Consider the following 22,942-nt stretch of genomic DNA (forward strand, 5'->3'; position numbering starts at 1 on the left):
ATTCAGATTCTGATAATTCTGGACATGAGGTTGATCATAGTGATGCAAAGCCCGAGGTAGAAGCAAAAGCTCCAGAGACTAAGGAGGAGCTCGAGTTGCATTTCCAAGAGGCACGCTTGTCTAGCATTTAGCAAGATCTTTTAGAATGCATGGTGTTCTAGCAGGGCAGAGAGTTATTACTTTGGTTGATACTGGTGCTACGCACAATTTCATTGATGCATGTTTTGTTGAACGTTGTGGTATTATGACTGAGGATTTTGAGGGACTAAAAGTACAGGTTGTTGATGGTTATACTCTTAAGTGTAATAGGATGGTTAAAAAATTGCCTTTACGCCTGAACAACTATGAGTTCAAGGCGGACTACCATGTTGTCAACATGGGTGATCTGGATATTGTTCTTGGGATGGAGTGGTTGTGCTCATTGGAAGAGGTCATCTTCAGATTGAAGGACATGGAGATTAAGTTTGAAGTGGATGGGAAGCAAAACATTTTGAGAGCCATCAGGAATGGAGACATCAGGACTATTTCCTTTAGACGGCTAGAGAGGTTAGCTAGACATGATGACATTGAGTGGGCAGCCGTATGTACTCTCATGCCTACACAGGAGGGACAGCATAAGAGAGAGTATCATCTAGACGTACAGTAGTTGAGAGTGAAGTATGACAGAGTCTTCAGTGACATCCCACCTGGCAGACCACTAGAGAAAGGTATTGAGCACATCATTGAGTTGGAGGAGGGTGCTAAACCCGTGATGATTACACCATACAGGCATCCTAAGAGGCTCAAGGATGAGATCGAAAAAACTATCAAGGAACTCCTTGTGATGGGTCACAATAGGCCTAGCAAGTCTCCTTTTGCTTCTTCGTTTGTAATGGTGAAGAAAAAGGATGGAACATTAAGGATGTGCATTGATTACAGGGTGCTGAACAAAAGGACAATCAAGAACAGGTACCCCATTCCACGGATTGATGAGTTGATTGATGAACTTCACAGTGCATGTTACTTCACGAAAATTGATTTGAGATCTGGCTACCATCAGACCAGAGTTAGAGAGCAGGATATTGAGAAGACTGCCTTCAGATGTCATTGTGGGCACTTTGAGTTTGTGGTCATGCCATTTGGGTTGACTAATGTGATGTCCCCATATTAGTATATAATTTAAATAATAAATAAATGTTTGATATAAAGTAATATTAATAATGATATTAAAATAATAATATTTTTATAAAGTGATATTACATTCTAATTATATAATAATATCATATCGTGTTATAATAATAATAATCTAATATAATATATCAACGCACTATATTAATAAGTATTATAATCTAATAATATAGTTGATATATTATTAAATTAATATATATAAGATTATAGCATGATTGTAATATGAAATATTATATTATAATTGTAATATTAATGAGTTAAATAAATTAAATGACAAATAAATACTTTGATTATAAATGATATCAAATACCAATAATAAGTTTATAATGTACCTACATGGGTTATATTATGAAATGGACATATTCAAGGATAATATTATAATATAAATATTATTATAAATAATATATAAAGAAAATATACTATGTAATAGTATTAGAATAATGATATTACTAACATTATTATTAATATAATATATGATATGTTATAATGTTATAATTACATAATCAATATGACAAATAAAATAATATGATAAATTAATTAATTAAAAATTGTATATATGAGAAACTCATGCCCACTTACAAGAGTGTTATTAGCTACCATTTAAATAAAATTAAATTCAGACGTCAGAGAGATATGATTAAAAATATATAAACATTCACCCATTCTCTTACAAATCGGCATGAACCATTGAAGAGGAGACGTGTTGCTTGCTAGTAAAAACACCCATACAAATAAAGGGTGAAAACATTGCACTAAATGATCTACGGAGGTAAAAGGAAAAAAGATTAGAGAAACATATAGTTAGATACAAAATAACTATATCACAGTGAGGCTTCCATTTACACAATAATATATGAATATGATGAGACATATTTGCAAAGAGAATGTTGCACATAATTGGAGAAAGATCAACACAGCGTTTCAAATAATTTGAGATATGTAGACAAACATAGCAGAGAATAAGGACAAAAGAAGAGTGACAAAATATATGTTGCATAGGAGGATTAAAAGAAATAGATCCAATAATCATTTGAGGTTATATATGGCACATACGAGTTGCAGAACATGACTGGAATTGTTTGGATAGTAGCATAGATATAAATCAATAAGATGCCTTGAGAATTGACAGCTACCGTTGAATATGATTGAAATGGATACAAGCAATGTTGGAGACAATTGCATACATATAATCTACATATCAAAAAAAATATGGCAAAGGGTATAAATAAAAAGAAAAAGTCGTAAAATCGAATGACCCCCAAAATGGGTTCATTACAACTAATGCGCTTACTACTTTTTAGTCCACCGTGAACAAGGTCTTCCGTCACTAGTTGAGGAAGTATGTGTTAGTCTTCTTTGATGATATTCTGATTTACAGTAGGACTTGGCAGGAGCACATGGAGCACTTGGAGATAGTTTTGGGAATCTTGCAGTCGGAGTCCTCATACGCCAAGGAGTCCAAATGTGATTTGGGCATGACAGAGCTATTGTATTTGGGTCACATCATTAGTGCAAAGGGAGTAAGGATGGATCCTGATAAGATCTATGCTATTGTGGATTGGCCTACTCCAAAGAACCTGATATAGTTGAGAGGGTTTCTTGGGTTGTGTGGTTTCTACCGCAAATTTGTTAGCGGGTATTCATGTCATGCAGCTCCTATGACGGATTTGTTGAAGAACGGAGCCTTTGTTTGGACACCTGAGGCACAAGCTTGCTTTGAGAGATTCAAGGAGATCATGACTACGTGCCTTGTGTTAGCATTGCCCAACTTCTTAAAGCCATTTGAGCTTCAATGTGATGCATCTGGAGAGGGTATTGGTGTTGTTCTAATGCAGGACAAGCACCCCATTGCATTTGAGAGCCGGAAGCTCTGTGGGCCAGAGAGATCATTTAGTATATATGACAAGGAGATGTTGGCTATTATGCATGCATTGGCTAAATTCAGGCAGTATCTGGTGGGTAGTAAGTTTTGCATTAAAATTGACCACAATAGTTTGAGACATTTTCTTGGACAAAGAAATCTCAATGATAGGCAGCAAAAGTGGGTTAGTAAACTGCAGGCTTATGATTTTGACATCTCCTATGTGAAAGGGACTCAGAATGTGGTAGCAGATGCATTGTCACATAAACCACATCTCAGTGCTATGATTCAGATATCAGAGAATTGGAGGCACTTGATCATTGTTGAGTATGCTAGAGATTCATGGGCATCTGGGACTGTTGATGGGATAGTTGTTGATACCAGGTATACACTTGTGGATGATTTGATAATCTACAAGAATAGGATATTCTTAGTTCCAGGATCGAAGGTGAAGCGTATTGTTATGAGAGCACTTCATGATTCACCTACAACTGGACATCTTGGATACTTTAAAAGATACAGGCAGGTACGGGAATGGTTCACATGGAAGGGGCTCAAGGCAGATGTGTTGCAATATGTTAGAGAGTGCCCTGTTTGTCAGCAAACCAAACAAGAGCACACCTTTCCAACAGGGCTCCTACAGCCACTTCCCATTCTTGATAGGAAGTGGGAGTGTATATCCATGGATTTCATTACAGGCTTGCCTAAGGCCCAAGGGTGAGATTGCATCTACATGGTAGTAGACAGGTTGACGAAGTATGCACACTTCTTTCCCATCACTACTACTTACATGATAGTGCAGGTGGTTGAAGTCTTTTTCAGGGAGATTTTTCAGACTACATTGGATACCTCAAAACATAGTGAGTGACAGGGACAGTAGGTTCTTGAGTCATTTTTGGTAGGACGTGTTCCGTTTATGTGGCACTAAGCTCACACCTGGCACCAGTTACCACCCGCAGACTGATGGGCAGACAGAGATAGTAAATAAGTGGGTGGAGGGATATTTGAGAAATTACGTGGCTGGTTAGAAGAAAGCATGGGTTAGATGGATTTATTTATGTGAGTATTGCTATAATACTACCTATCACATGTCTATTCAGATGACTCCTTTCATGGCACTATATGGCTATAATGCACCGAGCTTTGTTGATTTTCTTATGGGTGATGTTAGAGTTCCTCGTGTTGGGGATTTGCTTCAGGAGAGCAAGGACATTGTTGATGCTCTCAAATATAATATTGCCAAAGCACAGAATCAACATAAGCAGTATGCAGATCAAAAGAGAACAAAGAGGAGTTTTGAGGTTGGTGACATGGTTTACCTCATGTTGCAGCCTTACCGACAGTCTACTCTTAGGAAGAGGGGGTCAGAGAAGCTTAAGCCTAGATATTATGGCCCTTTCAGGATTATCAAGTGGATTGGTGAGATGGCTTATGAGCCTGAGCTTCCAACAGACAGCATGGTGCACAATTTTTTCCATGTGTCACGGCTCAAGAAAGCGTTGGGTCAGCATGTTGTGCCTTCAGCAGTTTTTCCTTGATTGGATGATGAAGGGAAATTGGTTCTTATTCCCGAGTACATCATTTACAGTAGAGAGAGACAGCTCCGTAGGAGGACTATTAGACTTGGTGAAGTGGAGAGATTTACTCGAGGAGGATGCCACTTGGGAGGGAGAAGATATTTTGCAACATCCAGCTTTGAGATTGCTTGAGGGCAAGCAATTTCAGGAGGGGCAAACTGTCATGTCCCCTTTTTAGTGACATGTTATTTTTTAGTGAATTTTCCTATCATGGACTCTCGTAGGCAAATGTTTTTGGTGAGAGAGTCATTCTAATGATTATTTGGGGATTGGATGGTCTTATTTGCTCTTGGAGAGAGTTGGGGTTTATCATATTTTTATTTAATGTGTTATGCGGGGCAAAAATATTATAATTTTGAGTTGAGTTGCACTTTTAATTTTATAAAGTTACTTTTTATAAAAGTGCATTATAAAGGGATTTCATAAGAATATTTTATGGATACTTCTAGAAGTTCTTAGAGGCTTCTTAGGAAAGTGAATAAATAGGGTGCTTGGCCTCTCATTTGGACATCCAAGTTCTGAGTTTACACTGCTTTTCTCTTTGAGCATTTGTGGCGCCATCTTGGTCAGTAGATTGTCATTTGATCTTTGGGAATGGAGTCTCCTAAGGATTTGCATAACTGAGGAGGTGAAATATCCTTTGAAGGGTTGCATGTTGGAAGTGGTATTCAACTACTTCAAGTTGAGCTTATTTGGTATTTAGACATTTTTAGCAGGGATCGATTTTCAGCCTGGACATACATTTTTGCTCATATCTCACTGTTTGCTAGGAGTTTGATTTTTATTTTCTGGGAGAATTTTCCTTAGAGCTTGGCGATTATTTCTATATTTTTTTCTGCACATTTCAGCCCAACAATAATATTTGCTAGGTGTCGTACCAGTCCATACATGTACAATTGTACCTACAGGTCATACGACCAGCAAATTGGAGGGCAGTTTGGAGTTGCATTTTCATCATTTTGTCTTCAGCATTCAGTGTCCAGCATTTGCGCAATCCAGGTTCTTTCATTTCAGTTTGTAATTGCACAAAATTCTCAGTTGTATTCAGCTAGTAATGGTTTGTTTGTAATGTGCCATGTTGTAATGCCTTGAGCTGAAAATCGCATATCATATGTAAAAGCATTTGGTTATCATTGAATGAATACGTTGGCACTATTTTACATCAGTTATTTGAGTAGATTTGTTGCACAACAATTTCCTTTATTCAGCTTTTTACTTTCATCACTGTATTTAGTTTGCATGTCAAGTGTTTGACAAAATTACATAGTTCAATATTAGTGGTTATTAGTGGCCTATTGGTAAGGGCCATTATAGGTGATGTGTCACATGACATGGACTAGATAGGTGGACTAGGAGACTTAGTCATTTAGGTGAGTGTGTAATTAAGTAATTTTAATAAATCACTTAGTATGACTGTTTAATGGACTTAGGATAATGCAAATAACCTAGGTGAATTAACTTAATAAATCAAATAATTTATTAAAGCTAATAGAAGAATAATAGTAATTAAATATAAAAATATTTAATTAATTGACAAAAATGAATTAACTTAATAAATTAAATGATTTATTCAGATTAATGGAAGAAAGACATTAATTAAATATTAAAATATTTAATTAATTTACTTGACAGTTTTTAAGTGTATACAGAATCATATCTGACAAAATTCCAAGAAAATAGATAATGAAAACAAGATAACCAGCAGAGAAAACACACAATATTTGTCCTCTGTAGCATGATTATTAAAATAATGTAATGTTTCTTTAGGTAGTCTTTAATTCTAGCTTTTGTTTACATTTGTCTTTTTTGAATCATTGTAATGTAATTGGTAACTTCATTTTTATTATTCAATATCCAATTACCATCACATTGTATCGGAGTAGATTAATGGGTTTTTTGAGTTTGGCAATTTTTTAATTAAAAACTTGGTCATGTAAATCCTAATTGTTTTTTTTTGAAATGTTTATAAGTTATTTTGGCTCAAATTTTTAATTTTTATTTTTGATAGGTAATGAGCCAATGCTTAGATTAACTATTATTATTTGTTGAGATTAATTATTATGATGTGTTAAGCTCGAGTAGACTCAAATACAAGACCTCCTAGATAAGAGGCTCAAATCGTTGTCTTATAGGCTCTTGCCTTTTTTGGCTCAATATTTTTAGTTTTTACAACAAAAATTGAAGGTTGTTTATTTGTTGCAAATTGCGAAGCATGTTGTCTGAAATTTTCAGAGGTTTCTCAATGTTTCTTCTGGTAGATTGTCTTCGTTTTCTGCTGGAGCTGTTTCTAGTGCTAATGGGAGAGATTTTATTTTTGGTCCAGGTTTTTTCGTGTTTTACAACCTTCATTTTCACATTTTTCCATAGTTACACCACCTTGGGAGACGGGGGGATGGGGGGACAAGTTTCCGAGACGGGGGGACAGAGGGGCCTTGATTTGGGGACGGCAGGGGATGGGGGGGTGGCGGAAGGAGTAGGGGTGTATATACTATACATATGGTATAGCATATACCATATCAACTAGAATATCATGATTCATGATCAAATGACAAACAAACAACGAACATTAAACATTGAACATCAGCAAATAATAAATATTAGTCTAAACTCTATATATCAGCCTTCAAATCAATAGTATGAGTATCTAGATTCTATTATCTAATAGTAATCAATGATCATATGAGTCATGACATAAAGATGATTACAATAAGTATCATGTGTCGTGAATCATGATATCAAAATAAGTATATAATGCAAACAAAAACTACAAGTCTCCAAGAGCCCAAATCAAAATGTCAAATCAATGGAGACTCCTTGGCGTCCCCCCACAATGAAGGAGACTTCTTGGCATCCCCCCTCAATGAAGGAGACTCCTTGGCGTCCCCCCGCACCCCCACACTCGGAGACCTCTAGCCATCTCGGAGACGTCTCCCTCATCTCGGAGACCTCTAGTCGTCTCGGAGACGTTTCATCATCTCCGGCGGTGGTGGTGCTCTAAGTGGTGCCGCTCGAAACGCCGAGACGCTGTCCCCTCATCTCGGGGACGTCCCCATCTCCGAAATGGCCCAGTTTTTGGGTGGGGGGACGCGTCCCCATGTTACACTACATTTTTCTTCTATTTGGAAGCTATTTCTCCGTAATTCATTTTTGTTTATGTGCGCTCAAACCTGCATTTAGGTAGTTTTTTTGTCGGGAGCCCACATTTCCCCAATGTGACCTCTTTCTTTTCGTGTTTTGTGTTGCCCTGATTTTCTTTGTGTTCATGCGTGCATTTGTGCTTTTAGGTTTTACATGTTTCTTCCTCGAAAATCATGGGTTTGCTCTTAAACAGCTAGGGTTTTTGGAGTAATTGGTAATTTGATGCTTTTATGAAAAAATATGGTGTTTCAACATGGTTTTTGTGCCCCCCACCCCCAAAAAACAAAAGAAAAAAAATGTTTTATATTTTTTCCCTATTTAACTATTGTAAAGTTTCTAATTTTTTTCCCAAAAAATTACTATTGGATTTTCTGAATTATCTCCTATAAAAAGTTGATCTCAGCATCACATCAAGGCTTTGGTGATTTTCTCCTCAAAAGATGTGGTTACTTGTATTTTGTTTTGGACTCTAGTACTCATTTGCAAAAGCTTTTTCCAATTTTTTGAGCCAAACTATGTCTGTTTTACTCAAGCCTTGGAGGGTTTAATGATTTTCTTCTCGAAATCATGATTTCAATTTTGGAAGCTGAACTTTGTGTCTCTAGCTACAGGAAGGGACAATTTTGTTTCCCAACATCAGGTTGGATGGATTTTATGTAGAAGTTTTGCAGCTTCAGGTATGGTGTCAGCTGCCGACTCATGTGACAAATCATTTTGAAGAGAAAGGTGTAGCCTTCTATGCATGTGTGACCAAAAGACTTGCAGATTGTCTTCTGTAGGGTAGTTAGAACAATGACCATTAAGGGAGAGTATTAAAATAATGTACTATTTTTTTAATGGTTATCTTAGTTTATTAATTTGGGCTTCTACTTATATTTTTTTAGGTTAGAAAAATCGTAATCTAATTGTCTATATAATGTAACTTTGTTTTCATTATTTAACATCCAATTACCATTATAATGATTAGTTGTAATTACTACCATTAGTAATTGAAAAACTATTCTTTGTCTTATAACAATGCCGCATATATATATATATATATATATATATATATATATATATAGATATATGAAGCAAAGGTTGTAAGAAAAAAAGAACCTCCTTAGTTATAGCTGCTTGTGGCCTCATCAAGGTGTTAGTGTGGGTTATTATTTTACCTTATGGCAGGGAATATATATATTTGTACACATTATTAAGTTTTTTAGGTTATATTAGAATATAAGAATGGTTAGGAGGTGTACACATGGCATAATCCTACAATTACAAGTGTCATTCACACCCATTTTCGGTTAGTTAAATGTAGTTTTGGACTTATTTGCCACCTCCCATAACCATTTCCTTTTCTTTACCTAAGTTGGCATAACCTTGTATTTGACATTTACAAAGTAGGTAAAATCTTCTCAAATTTTGGGTTGATCAGAGTTATTTTTCCTCTTGGAATTATATGCCTCTATGTTTCTATATAAGCAAACCTCACATTTCCCTATGCTAAGTGGACTAGCTCAGTTATTCATGAGTGCTAGTTCAATGGTAAGGTAGTTTTGAGCTTATTAATAACTGGATTCTCATCTTGCTTCCCTTTGGTCATTTTGATCTTTGGTGGCTTCACAACTATACCTAATATCTAAGTAGCTGATTCAGATGTGGATGCAAATGCCAGAATTACATGCATGAATTTTTTTTGTTGGATTCTAGATGCATTTATATATATATTCCAAGAAATGCAAGAAATATACAACAATAAATCAATTCATAATATGATGCTTCACCATCAATCACGATTCAAGATATTTCATATTTGATTGTTTAACTTCGAACTTAACAAACACAAATATACAAATTGAAATAAGTTCAATAACTAATTACTAAATTACTCATTTTCAAGATTCCGATTCAATTTGAATAACAAAATCAAAACTTAGTTCACAATTCAATGTTGATCAATCACGAGTCAAGATTCAAGATTCACTATGTAATGTCCCCTTTTTGACAGGCACCAGCTACTTATTTTATTTTAGCCTTTATTTTCCTTGGAGGCTAAAAAGGAAGAAATAAGGGGGAAAAGATATATTAAATTAATTACTTATAAGGTTATTAAACAATGAAATATTAAAAAGCAACTTTATATTTAATTGATTTAATATTAAAGTGACTAACATAATAAAATATCAAAAAGTCACTTAAAAGAATAAAGTCCTAGATTCCTCTAGAAGCTTCTTGGAGTTGCTTGTGAAATCTTTATAAGGAGCTTTTGGGGGGTCATTTTACACATCTTGAGTTGCATATTCATCTATTGTGCTGAGAGCCTTAGTGCTTGCATACTTGCCTGAGGGTTTGAAGACTCTAAGGTGCCAATTTCGGTTGTGAGATATCAACCCTAGTTGGGAGTGGAGGAATTGGTATTCAGCCAATTCATTTGTGATTAATTGGGAGATAATATTCAGTGATTTTTGTTCAGCCCGTGCATCTAATTTTTGACATCAGTTGGCAAGGAGAAAGGTTTCAGTTGGCAAGGAGAATTTATTGTTGAGGACCACTTGTAGCAATACATGATTGACCCTTTACTCCTGTTACCAGTTTGGAGGCTAGATCGGGTACAATCCCAATCTTCCAAATTGAAACTACATAACATTTCACCTACAATATTAGCGACAATTTGAAAGGATTGTCGTCTATAGAAAGGATTCGAGCATATCATTTGGGTGAATGACAATATCAAACAACATGAAATTATTATTAGGATAGCACTCGAAGTCTCCAAATATCAAACACGATACCTGCACAAAAATGTTTCCACAGCTCAGAATTTACATATATTCATCATGTTTCACACCATGTATCAAATTGTGAAGACATCGATTTTCAATTGCTCAGGACTTATTTGAGTCTGGAGATAGTGGATTATTATTAGGTTTTGAACATCAATGTGAGGATTACAAAGGATGACAGATATGTAATGAATAGACTAACAGTCACATGTGGAGTTTGAAGACTATCAAACTGTGCCTTTCGAAGAAAATGACAGGGTCAAAATAACATATAGTACTTTATCAATGATTGTTTGTTCCATGCTTTCCCCATGGCAGTGAATGGAGTCCACAAAATCCCTTTGCCACATTTCAAGTCATCCAAATACGTAGCTATAATATGGTGGGTCGTAATTATTAATATTTTCAGCCTAGAATGTCCTAAAATTTCACTGTGTGGAAAAGACAAATAAATTTTTGCAAATCTTGTAGCAGAAAGTTCGACATCTTTGAGACTCAAGGATCGGGAGATTCAACTTTCAGGAGACATGAAATAATTGAACTATGCCGATAATAAAAGATTAGTAGTTTTGAATAAAAGCTTCTCATTAAATCCTCACAATTAAATTAATAAAAGGGTGTGATTTGTTAAGGAGGAAACAAAAAATATGTTTAAAAGGGTATATGGCTTTTCACTTGAAAGGTCACATCCTTAAAATGAGAATATATAAAAAGTGAAAAATATATTGAAATAAGAAAGACATTTGAAAAGCATTTGAAGAAAAAGTATTTTACATTCACTTGTAAGGAGGAGCAAGGAACAAAAATATGACTTTCTAATACAAAATTCAAATATACTATTGTAATGATAAATAAAAGCCTTTTGTTTATATTTAAGGTGGAGATTTAAACTACAGTTGATTCATCCTTTATAATCATCTTTAAATTCAATAAGCAATTTAAATGTTAGATAAGTGGACCGGGTCATTTATGGCATTTTAAACTTGATCATTCTAGATGTAGTGAAATATTAAATTGTTTTCGTGACATGCCCCCCTTCCTTACTGTCCTCTATTTTCTTTCCCACTTACTGTAAGTTTTTCAAACAGTTTGCTTGCAGGTTTATTACTAGGATTCCTATTTTTATGTGAGACTGGCATGTTGATGTTTATGTGTTTGAAGCATGTTTTTTTCAAAAGTTTCTTTTAATGTAATTGTGCAACAAATGTATAATAAACATGTACCACTTTTGGCAACAATAATAATGGCAACCCAACTCAAAAGAACTCAATTAATGCTGATAAGAGTTTGATACAAAATAGTCCAGGTCTGATACGAAATAACAGCCAATGGTAAACCCTATCAACTCGAATTATTGAACACAGTATATGTAAAACATACCCATCTAATAGCTGCTCTGATAGGGTATGAAATATGATCTCCAAATAACACAAAATGAGCACTGTTCATGCGCACGGTTCACAGCACTGTAGCAGCAGTGTTTACTTTCAAACCTGCTCCAAATCTCTCCTCCAAATCTGCCCTCCATGCTGTGCAATGTCTGCAATGATAATCCTTTGGAAATGGAACAATTTCAATCTTGCCTGTAGCTGAAAATTGAAGCTGAATGCACACAGTATGAAGCTGATAGATCTTAAATCCCTTGACTCTGTCTTCCAAGAGCGAAAGGATTGTCACCAATGGAGGGTTTTGTCTCCAAAAGCCAGCAATCAAAGCAACCAAACTAAGCTTGAATTCATCAATCTCTTCTCCCTTCACACCCCACTCATGGCTGTATATAAAGTCCTCTTAGAGGGTCGACCCCCACTTCACAAGCAATGTGAGATTAAATCTCATATTTGCATTTTAATATATTGTTTCCATTTATCACTTTAAAGACCCAAGGAGTTCATTTGGTGTCCCACTCCTAGGCACACATATAAATACAAAATATAATAAAGTAACCTTATAATATTAATTTAATTGAAGTTACTTTATTAAATAACTTCTGGCATTTAAAATTCCATAGCAATTGATCTCGAAATGCCACAAATGATAGCTTGTTGGAAAGAGCTCAGAAAAACACATCCAACCCCATCATCAAAATTATCATTCGACTAGCCTGGCTGACTTACTAAAAATAGTAAGTCCCATTGGAAATTCCTCCAAACAAACTCAGTTTGGCCCAAAACAGAATCAACTAGGCCAAAACACCACAAGATCCCATCCATGTCCTTGTTAGCCCTCGGGACCACATAGAAGTAGGCTAACGACAACATATATATCCAAACTGGCTAAATGGGGGACATTACAGTTTTCATATCTATGTCTAGTTTTCCTCCCTACCTTAGGAGTAAAGTGCAATCTGGACTAGTTTAAAATTGCGCATATATATACTTGATCCATCGTGTTTGGATTATTAAATTGTTTCTAGTTTAAGTGAATAGAACTTTATAATGTTCCATGTAATAATCTTCATTGTAGTTGACTCAATTGCATGAATAAGCAAAGGCACTAGTCGTTTGAATCTTTGAAGTATTATTATTGAATTTAGATTTGAAGTCAAAAAATCTATATCCTTCTTCTTACAAGCATCAAATCCATTATTGACAAATATTATACAAAACATTCATTCAATTCAAACATTCAACATTTAATCTCATTTTAATTGAGTTTGAGGACCTTGCCAACCTAAGAACTCACCAAACCCTAAATTTGCTATAGAAAAGCTTCGGATCAAGCGATCAGGTTTGGAGTGAAGGTCTACTTGCCTAGGTGTAGTGGAGCCTGAAGTGCAGGGTAATCAAGAAGTATTTTCATTCATTGGCCATAATTGACTGTGGAATCAAGTCAGAGAATTGGCAAACTCTTGGATTCCAAATCTGTGGTTTTGGGAACCACCACTATTGATGAGGAAGGATTAGAACTTTTTAAGCTCGATATTCCAATCCTGTCCTCCTTTCTACCAGTGCTCTTCAACGGAGTGGTTTGCAATAGGTTCCCTGATTCATGGTCAAGACAGGTGATTTATTCAATCTACAAGTGCGGGTTGGTTTCAGACCCCGATAATTACAGGACTGTTATGATTGGGTATACCTTTGCCAATCTCTATGCCACAATCCTGAATACTATTCTTTCCAGGCAACTTGATAGGGGACAGTGCCAGGGTCTATACTGACTTTTAGACTATGGATCACATGTTGACAATGCAGGCTATCATTGAGGAGGCTCAACATTGCATTGACAAAGTCTACTTTTGTTTTCTAGACTTTCGTAAGGCTTTTGATTCTGTTCCTGAACAAGCCCTTTTCCAGAGGTTCAGATACATAGGTATTTCAAATATTCTCCTTATTGCGATTATGAGACTTTACGAGACGATGGTTGGCAAATTTCAAACTCCTGAGGGTTTCTCCAATCCGATTCAAAGCACCATTGGGGTGAAGCAGGGTTTCCCTCTCCCTCCCATTTTATTCGATATCTATATTGATGAGCTCAAGGTGTTCCTTAGTGAGGTTTCGCTCCTCGAGGATGGTTTCTACTTACACTGGGCTCTTCTCCTCATTGCTGATGATGTGGTTCATTTAGCGTCCTCTCTTGAGGGGCCCCAGAGGCTTATTGATCGGTTGGCCTCCTTCTGTGACTAACATCAGCTTCTTGTGAACCTGAGTAAGACTCAAGTAATTGTTTTCAATTTGTCTGAAGACCTCGCATCTTCACTTTAGCTTCCATGGTCAGCCGATCAAGATTGTCTCCTCATACACCTATCTTTGGCTCAAGTTCTCTGGTCCCCTCTTTAGCATGAGGCTCACCCATCTTCCCAAGGTTGGTAAGGGGAAGGGTTCCCTCGCCCTTCTACAAAGACAGTGTTTTTGATATCAGTTCCAAGACACTGAGTCCAAGTTATTTGTTTTGGACTCATTGGATAGACTAATTTTTTTATATGACTCTGTTGTTTGGGGACCTCTTCTTGATTCAGATTGTGCATTGGTCGAGCATATTCAAACCATTTTCCTCCGTCTAATTATCAGATGTCACTTGTACACTTAGCATAGTATTATGTTGGCCAAGTTTGGTTCTCACCCTTTTAGGCTTAGTGCCATCTTCGATTTGATCTGGTTCATTCACCGCCTCAGATTTTGTGGACTTCGTGAATGGTCGCCATGTATGTATATATACATACAAACACATGTACATGTATAAATATATATATATATATATATATATATATGTATAAAGATATATGCATATATGTCTATATTTATACATATACATATATATACATATATGTATATATATATATATATATGCATATATGTATACGTATATATTTATACATATATACATATATGCTCATATATATTTACATACATACATATATACATATTTATACATATATATGTATACATATACATACATATGTATATATACAAATATATACATATACATATATGCATACATATATATATATATATCTACATATATATATATATATATATATATATACACACACACACACACACACACACACACACACACACACACACACACACATATATATATATATGCATAGTTGAAAAACTCAGACTATGCAACAACTCACCCAACTTCCAAAAAGTTTAATTGGGAAAAACTTAGCCATTTAAAAAAAAACTCTAAAAAACTCGGGAACCTTAAAAAAAGGTGAAATTTAATTAAAAATACATTTGTTTGCAAAATTTAATGTGAAGATGCATCTAATGAATTAATTAAAGAGAACACAAAAGAAACATGTAGAGTTTAGATATACATAAATGCATATTGGGTACAAATTTGCATTCTCATGTGGAATGCTGATGGTAGGAAGAAAAATTGTAAATTGTTTCAATTTGTCAAACTAGAAGTAAATACTAAATACATTAATACAATCACATCTTCCTCTTTCCAACTGCACTACCAGGAAAGCAAGGGGATCTAGTTCTCGAAGAAGTGCCTCGCACTAGGATTGGGCATGAGCTATGTGACTGTGAAGTTTGTGGGTGTGCCTTCCCGCTAGACATCCCTCCTGACTGGCAGAGTGTCCTGGAAGAGGATGTATCTCCTCCTATATGTGGCACTAGTATGCCTCCTCTAAGCTTGAGTCATCATCGTCCTCGTCCTCAATGTCATCCATTATGAAATGAAAATTTTTTCCAACACCCCCCTCAATGGCATGCCTCTCCAAATCAGCGATCTCATCTGCTAAAAATAATTGACTTGGCTCCTATGTCGTGCAATCAAAATAAGGATCTATCTCTTCTAGATCAAGTGGACCAAGTATTGCTGAACTCTGTTGCCTTTTTATGCACAACTAAGATTATAGTGCACATAAATAAGGTCATTAAGCCATCTTTGAGTCATTCTGTTTCTTTTCTTTGTGTGGATGGACTCAAATAAGCTCCAATTGTGCTCACAATGGGATGAGATGCGCTACAAGGTTGGCATAGGACTGTGAGAGCAAAATTCTTTAAATTTGAGGTATTGTCACCCCAACTTGCCCACCAACCATCTGCAAAAAATAATATAATTAGTTATAAAGCATTGAAAAAAGATAATCAGAAAACACAACTTATCAATTTGCAAAAGTTTTAAAGTTTGATGCTTTACCTGGTGCTTGAGTAGTTTTTGCTCTCTTTGCTACATAGAAGAGAATAAATTGCCCCTCGATTCCACATAGATTGGTTATTCAGTCACAACAAGGTCTCTCTCCACTTCATTGGATATCATTCTCTCAATACATTTAGAGAGACCTTTCACGACCTTTCTGTTAGGATTTGAGTAGGAATCATTAGCCTTAAAACAAGTAGAAAATGATATCAAGTCTCATGACACAGCCTTAAAAAGTAAAGTAAAATGAAGTCTTAGTAAAATCTCAAGGACAATCATAGTACCTGAATTTGGGGTTTAGGAAGTAGCCTCTTGCATGAATGGATTGGTGGAGCATATTGTTTCACCTCCTATCAATTATTTCCCAAATGGGGTCAAATTTGAGTTTGTCCACATGATATTGATTTCTAACAGCCTCTTTGGCCTTATTCATGGCCTTATAAAGACCTCCCATTGGGGATTGTTGCCCATCACATGTGTGCAAGACTCTAACAAGGGGCATAGACATTTACATTTGAAATTTGAAAAATACAACTTAGTTAATAACATAGCAAGTTACGAATTAATAATGAAACTTGAATCAACTAAAAAAATAATGTTTTAATTCTTAAAGTTATTTCCACAATCTCCTTAGCCTTTATAAAAAAACTATCATCAAATACTATCCGTGCCATAGCCTCTCCTTCGGCCTTCATTGAGTAAGGTGAAGCAACCCAATCAGCACACATAAACATTTGTTTCAAAGCCACTATGTGGTATATATTGCAATGTCAAGAACATCATTGCAAACCTTGTCATAGCGGGTCGCACCAAATCTTTTCCTTTAGTAGTCTTTCTCATCAAACTAAGAACCCTTGGGTGATTCTAGATATATTTGGTGACTCAGCTAGCATCTTCCACAACTAGACTCACCCACTCAAGTTTTCTTATGTCCTCCAAAAGAAGGTCAAGGACATGTGCTGGACAAGGTGACCAAAAAAGTATGGGATGCCTCTCTTAGAGGATTCTACCTAAAAGATTAGTAAAAAAATCAATAATGCGTTACAAACTTTCCATATTTACATCAAATCTAAATTGAATAATACCATAGCATTACATTCATGATTCATATTGAACATAAAAAATTAAATTTACTTGCTGCCATATATGTTGCTTCATTATTTGTGATGATTCTTTTCTCCCGCATCCATGACAACATTCTCCAACATTAAAGCCAATGTGTGTGCATTTTTCACTTTGTTGGAGGCATCAACAAATTTCCAAAACACCACATCATCTTTGCAAGCAACGAAGAAATTAATAATGGTTCTACTTCCATCTATCCACCCATTAGATAAAATGGTGCAGCCATATTTCTTCCACTCTTTCTTTTGGTCTTCTATCAATACACTTGTCCTATCAACCTCACTATCAAGCAACCTACAAAATTTAGGTGTAATAAAGTGTTAGTAAAAAATAGGAAATAGCAACTAAGATTTAAAATATGACAATGAACTGAAGTGAATCACAATTATTTACAATTACTAAATAGTAAAATACTAACCTTTCACTCAAATCCTTGCGAGAAGGCAGCTTGTACCATTTGCTTGATATTGAAATTGCATTCACCAAATTCAACCAATAGGGACTATCAACCACATACATTGAGAGATTGTTGAAAAACCAAAAATCAGCTGTTGCAATGTCAATTTGCTCATGCACCTCCTTGTTCCATCCAGTGTCGTCTAATGATGGTTGTTATCCAGCTGTGTTCGTGGACATAACTCCCTATCCCTAATGCAGATGGTGATGAGGAACTAGGAAATGTAGAAGAAGTGGAACCGGCAAAAGAGGCACTTTGTTTGCGTATCCACAGGCCACAAGGAGATCTCGGTATGTTCTCAAGGGCTTCTTCTTCTTGCATATCAAAAGGATGCTCTCATCTATGGCCGCCATAGATACTCTCGTAGATGCCATAGTTCCACACTGATGCTCTCATCTCCCCTATGACTACTACATTCATATATTCAATAGACGTATCTGCCTCATCACCTCCATCCATCATCCCCACCCGTGGAAGTAAATTCACCACTGACCACCACTATGTGTAACTGAATTGGATCTAGGGCCGGTGTGGATTGAAGTTGCTCCAACTCCATGGTAATTGCATCCAAATGTGACTGTGACTCTTGGAGAGCCAATTGAGTATACTAGAGAGAGTTTGCAATCACGTCAAGCTTGTGAGTGAGCTCAACCACCTCCTCCTCTTTCCCTAACAGTGTCTCATAATAGGTTCTACTGCACTCTAGAACGTAATCCTTGTTAGTTACCAACTGAGAATAATTATGCTCCAAGATCTTGATAGCCTCTCAAAGCGGATGAAACTCTATTAGGGAAAAGCAACTATCACTGTTCTCATCTACCATATGAGCACCCAAATCTAATGTAGCTAACATCATAATGCTCAAGGGCTAAGAGGATATCACCATTGCTAACCTTCAACTGATTGGTCACATTATGTCTTTGTAACCCTGACTCCTATGTAAGCTCTCTATCTTGCTAACTTTATTGTGATAGGAATCCAAATTTGAATGGCTCATCGCAAGATTGCTATTGTCATGTGTGTTACCACTCACACACATCAATAACTAAGGTGCAACTACTCAATACGTCATCCAACACCCCCCTGAAGAAGTGAAAGCTCTCGTTATATCGAATTCCTTGCATGTCTCTACTTCCCACTAAACAATAAGTCCATGTAAATCTCAATCCTGAGACCCATTCAAAGACTCCCCAAAGTCATCACCAAGCATCTGGTAAGGAATACTAGACCTATTGCAACTCATAACATCCTCAAACGAATCATCAGAGGTATCCATAATAATTGTATCCACATCTCCTAATAGAGCCCCCATTGCTATCACCTTACTCTGCATACATGACTCAATGTCATGCTAAGAATCAATAATGCTTAAGCATAAATGACATCCATTGACTCTGTCGTAACATCCACATCACAAGTATCATAGCAAGATAGCTCTATGTCCTCATCTGACCCACCTGGGTAGAATGTTGCCTTCACATTGCAACAATTGTTATATAAATCCATGCTCACTCTCTTTGAATAGTCTCCAATAACAACCCCCTCCTCAAGAGAGTCTGAACGATCAATAGTAACAATTGCCTCATTTGCCTCTACACTATCCACAACATCAAATCTACGATCCTCAATCTATTAAAGCTCAATGCTGATGTCCTCTGCTAGCACTGACACATCCACTTGTCCCTGTGTACAAACTCCATCATCATGACTATGTATAGGATTCGTGACCGTTGTGCTAAACATAAACTCATCGCATCATGAATGACTACCGGGGAAAACCCAAGCCTTCTTCCTTTCATCCTCAGTGCTGGTGTACTAAAAACAAAAACCATTTATCTCACAACCCTATAAATAATCACCGGATCCGTCAATCTTTGCCTCCAATATTTTCTGATGTAGCTTAAATATTTCCACACTCTCCCAGAAAACATTTATTTTCTCGCCATTTTCCCCTCTACTCTGTCTGCTCCCGGAACTACTTGTTTTCCCAACACAGAAATAGATCTGAAATAATAAGGAATTTCCTACCCCACAGGATGGTAGGAAGCCGCTCTGATACCACTATAATAATCCCAACCGGATATAGCTTAGACAATTACCAATTTGCTTTACTACTCAGTTGTTTGACATTTCGTCAAACTGAGCAACCATTGTAAGGAGCTTGGCTAGCTCTATTGGCTATGCTAAAGAAATGCTAGGACGTCTATGTTTTGAATTCTTGTGTTTTCTGATTTTTGATATATATGTTTTGTACACACACACATATATATGCAATGCCAGGAAGTAACTCAACAATATATAGAAGCCTCTTACCAAAGCAATTCTGATCGTTTACATAATAATGACACCTGGAGTGCAGAATAGGAGTGCAAGTCTGATTATATTTTTCTGATTACCCAACCATACTATATAACCAAATATTTATATCTGGATACAAAACCAGATGCCTCATACTAGCCATAGGCCACTATTTTCAGATATAGAAAAAACAAGTTATTAACTGTTATTGGCTATACCTCAGCCGTATGTTAAAACAGTCCAACTATTTACTAAAACAAGTGTATTAAAATGCACATGACAGTCTTCAGCCAGATGAGGAGTTGTTACAGTTTTATTCATGACCATGAAGTATCCTGTTTCAGATAAACGCTCAAATTAGTGCCAACTTAATAGGTTAAATGCTTAGCGAGTTTGCATTCCTTTCACTCATATAATTAGTAATCCTTTCATGATAATGATATTCACTAAGAGGGCAGAAGAGCATAATTTAAACCAAAATTGTAATGAAACTGGGCTGACTTATGGGATAATGTAAGATATGTTTCTCTCATCAGTTTATATGTTTTCTGATTTGTTGTTAAGTTGATTCCCTAATGATTGATAAACTAAAATGCAAAGAATATTTTGAATCTATGCAACAGTGAAAATACTTTTTTCGTGCCATTTTATGTCCTGTTAATATTATGCTATAATATTTTTAAAAATACATTTCTACATCTTTGAATGATTCAATGAGCAGCAAGGTTGCTGTTTAGAATTACAAATTAAGTGTTTCTTTTGTCCTGTGAGGATCATGTGGGAGTAATAGTTATTTTGTTGTATGGTAGATATGAAATCTTTGCCTTCAATAATGCTACTTACCACAGTTTTTATTTATATGAAAACCATGCTCTAGTTATCTTGTAACCAAACATCTAGTTTATTTGCTTTTTATAGTGCAAAATCCATGGAAGAGTGAAATGCTGAGTTTTAATCTCTTGTTGAGGTTTCAGAATTTCTTAATTGGTCATGTTTGTCTGTTATGTTGCAGGTTTACGAGCGTTTTGATTCCAGTTCAGTGTTAGATGTTGATGATAGATGATTTGAATTTTTCACTAAAAAGGTTAGTACTTGTACAATCACCATAAAACATTTAAGTTGTGGAAACATTACATGGAAATCATATATTTAATGTAGGTCAATATTCTTTTCATTATTAAGAGGAGAATAATGTCTCTGAGGGAACGTGTCTTGTTGTGACAAAAGAATTATCTTTTATTGTTGGTGACTTTTAATGGCCCTGTTCAGTATCACCTATTGCTTTTCCCTGCTCTCAATATTTGAATAATAATGTTTTATTGTTGCTCCTCATTTTTGGAATAGAATGAAATCTCATTATACTTTATGAAAAGGTCAGCACTTCCACATTTTAATGTTGCCTTTGAGAACAATATATGAATCCCCAAATTTCTTTCTCTTCCTTGTCCCTCAAGTGAAACATCCTCCCTTTATATCTTCCAATGTGGGGGAGTTACACCTCTTAATTATCTCTCCTTTTGCAATGGTCCCACTCTTTTTACAATTACCATTCTTTTGAAGAGTCACAACATTTCATTATTTTTTCCCTTTCAAAGAGTCACAACCTTTCATAATTACCACTTCTATACTCTTTTATTCCTTTCACATCCCCCAAATGAAGTTTTTGTCTCTCTTATCATATCTCATGTTTAAGGGAGTCACAACTTTTCCTTTTATTTCCTTGGATCTGTCATTAACTTTACAAAGATTTTATATATTAATTTTTGTTTTCTTCATTTATATTTTAATTTTATTATTATCTTATCTATATATTATTACATTGATGATATATTATATTATTGTGATAATTATAATAATAGATTAGATTATATTATTCATCTTCTTATTTTTATTTCTTATTTTCTTTTTGTTTTTACATTTTCTTATTAAAATCCTATATTCAATTTAATTGATTAAACATTTTAATTAAGTATTACTGTGCGACATGATATATATATATATAGGGCTGAAGCCTAGATTAATTGTTATTATTATAATATTAAGCTCGAGTAGGACCCAAACCCAAGACCTCCCACATAAGAGGCTCACAAGTTACCATTGTGCTATAGGCTCTTGCCTATGTATTATTTGGCAGATTTTCATTCATTGTATATGATTAATATAGTAAATTGAATAATAAGTTACATTATAGTTTATTATCATTAATTCGTTAGTCTTTTTTTTTAAAATTTATTATTTATAAAATCATATTTTTAGAAAGGGGACATTACAGTGCACCTTTCCCCAAAATTGCTTGTCCTTATGGATTGCAAACCTTTGGTGTGAGTGTTCTCATACCATGTAACTCGGATATCCAATCCAATGACCCTAAAATCATAATTTCAGCTTGACATTAGAAATGTAAATATATTTTCAAGTATAAACTTATCAAATCTAAAGATTATAATGTTCAAACTTCAATTTAAAATACTGGGAGTAATTCAAACTATAGAACATTTCTAGTTTAGTGCAGTGTTTCCCTTTTAAGTATTGGCTTGCTCTACTATGAGCCTTGATGAATAATTCAAATCTTCAGGGAGAGTTGATAATCAAGTTCCTTGATCTGAGTGAGGATGTCTTGGGGTTCTAGTTGCCTTATGATGCCTATTGTAGAATTATCGTCAAGCTATATCAACGTCTCATTATGAATTATTCTTACTACGGCCTTATAGATATACTTTACTCCTTACAATCCTTGGGAGGCTTTATCTCTTTGCAATCCTTATGGGAGAGTCCATGATTGGGTTCCTAGCCCCTGTGGGAGGACTTTTTGGGGTTCTCGTTATTTCATCATTAACTCAAAGCAATCCTTCAAATATGGTACCATCTCCTCATGTTTTCTATCTCCTTAAGGCCTTACGGATATCCAATAATTGACATATCCATCCTTCTAATCCTTGGGAGAGACTTT

At 35.5% G+C, this 22,942-nt stretch overlaps 1 protein-coding gene across 1 annotated transcript in view; it reads left to right on the top strand.

Annotated features, from left to right (window-relative positions):
- The window catches only part of LOC149537393 (uncharacterized), a 72,329-nt gene that overhangs the window by 29,020 nt on the left and 20,367 nt on the right, over positions 1-22,942 (top strand). The window contains exon 6 of the mRNA XM_089802323.1: positions 21,005-21,076. Coding sequence (XP_089658449.1) covers positions 21,005-21,021 — 17 coding nt within the window. The 3' untranslated portion in view covers positions 21,022-21,076. The remainder of the gene's footprint in view (positions 1-21,004; positions 21,077-22,942) is intronic.

This window comes from Cupressus sempervirens, chromosome 9 (genome assembly GCF_028749045.1).
Source record: "Cupressus sempervirens isolate cs-2001-9-10 chromosome 9, ASM2874904v1, whole genome shotgun sequence".
Classification (NCBI taxonomy): Eukaryota; Viridiplantae; Streptophyta; class Pinopsida; order Cupressales; family Cupressaceae; genus Cupressus; species Cupressus sempervirens.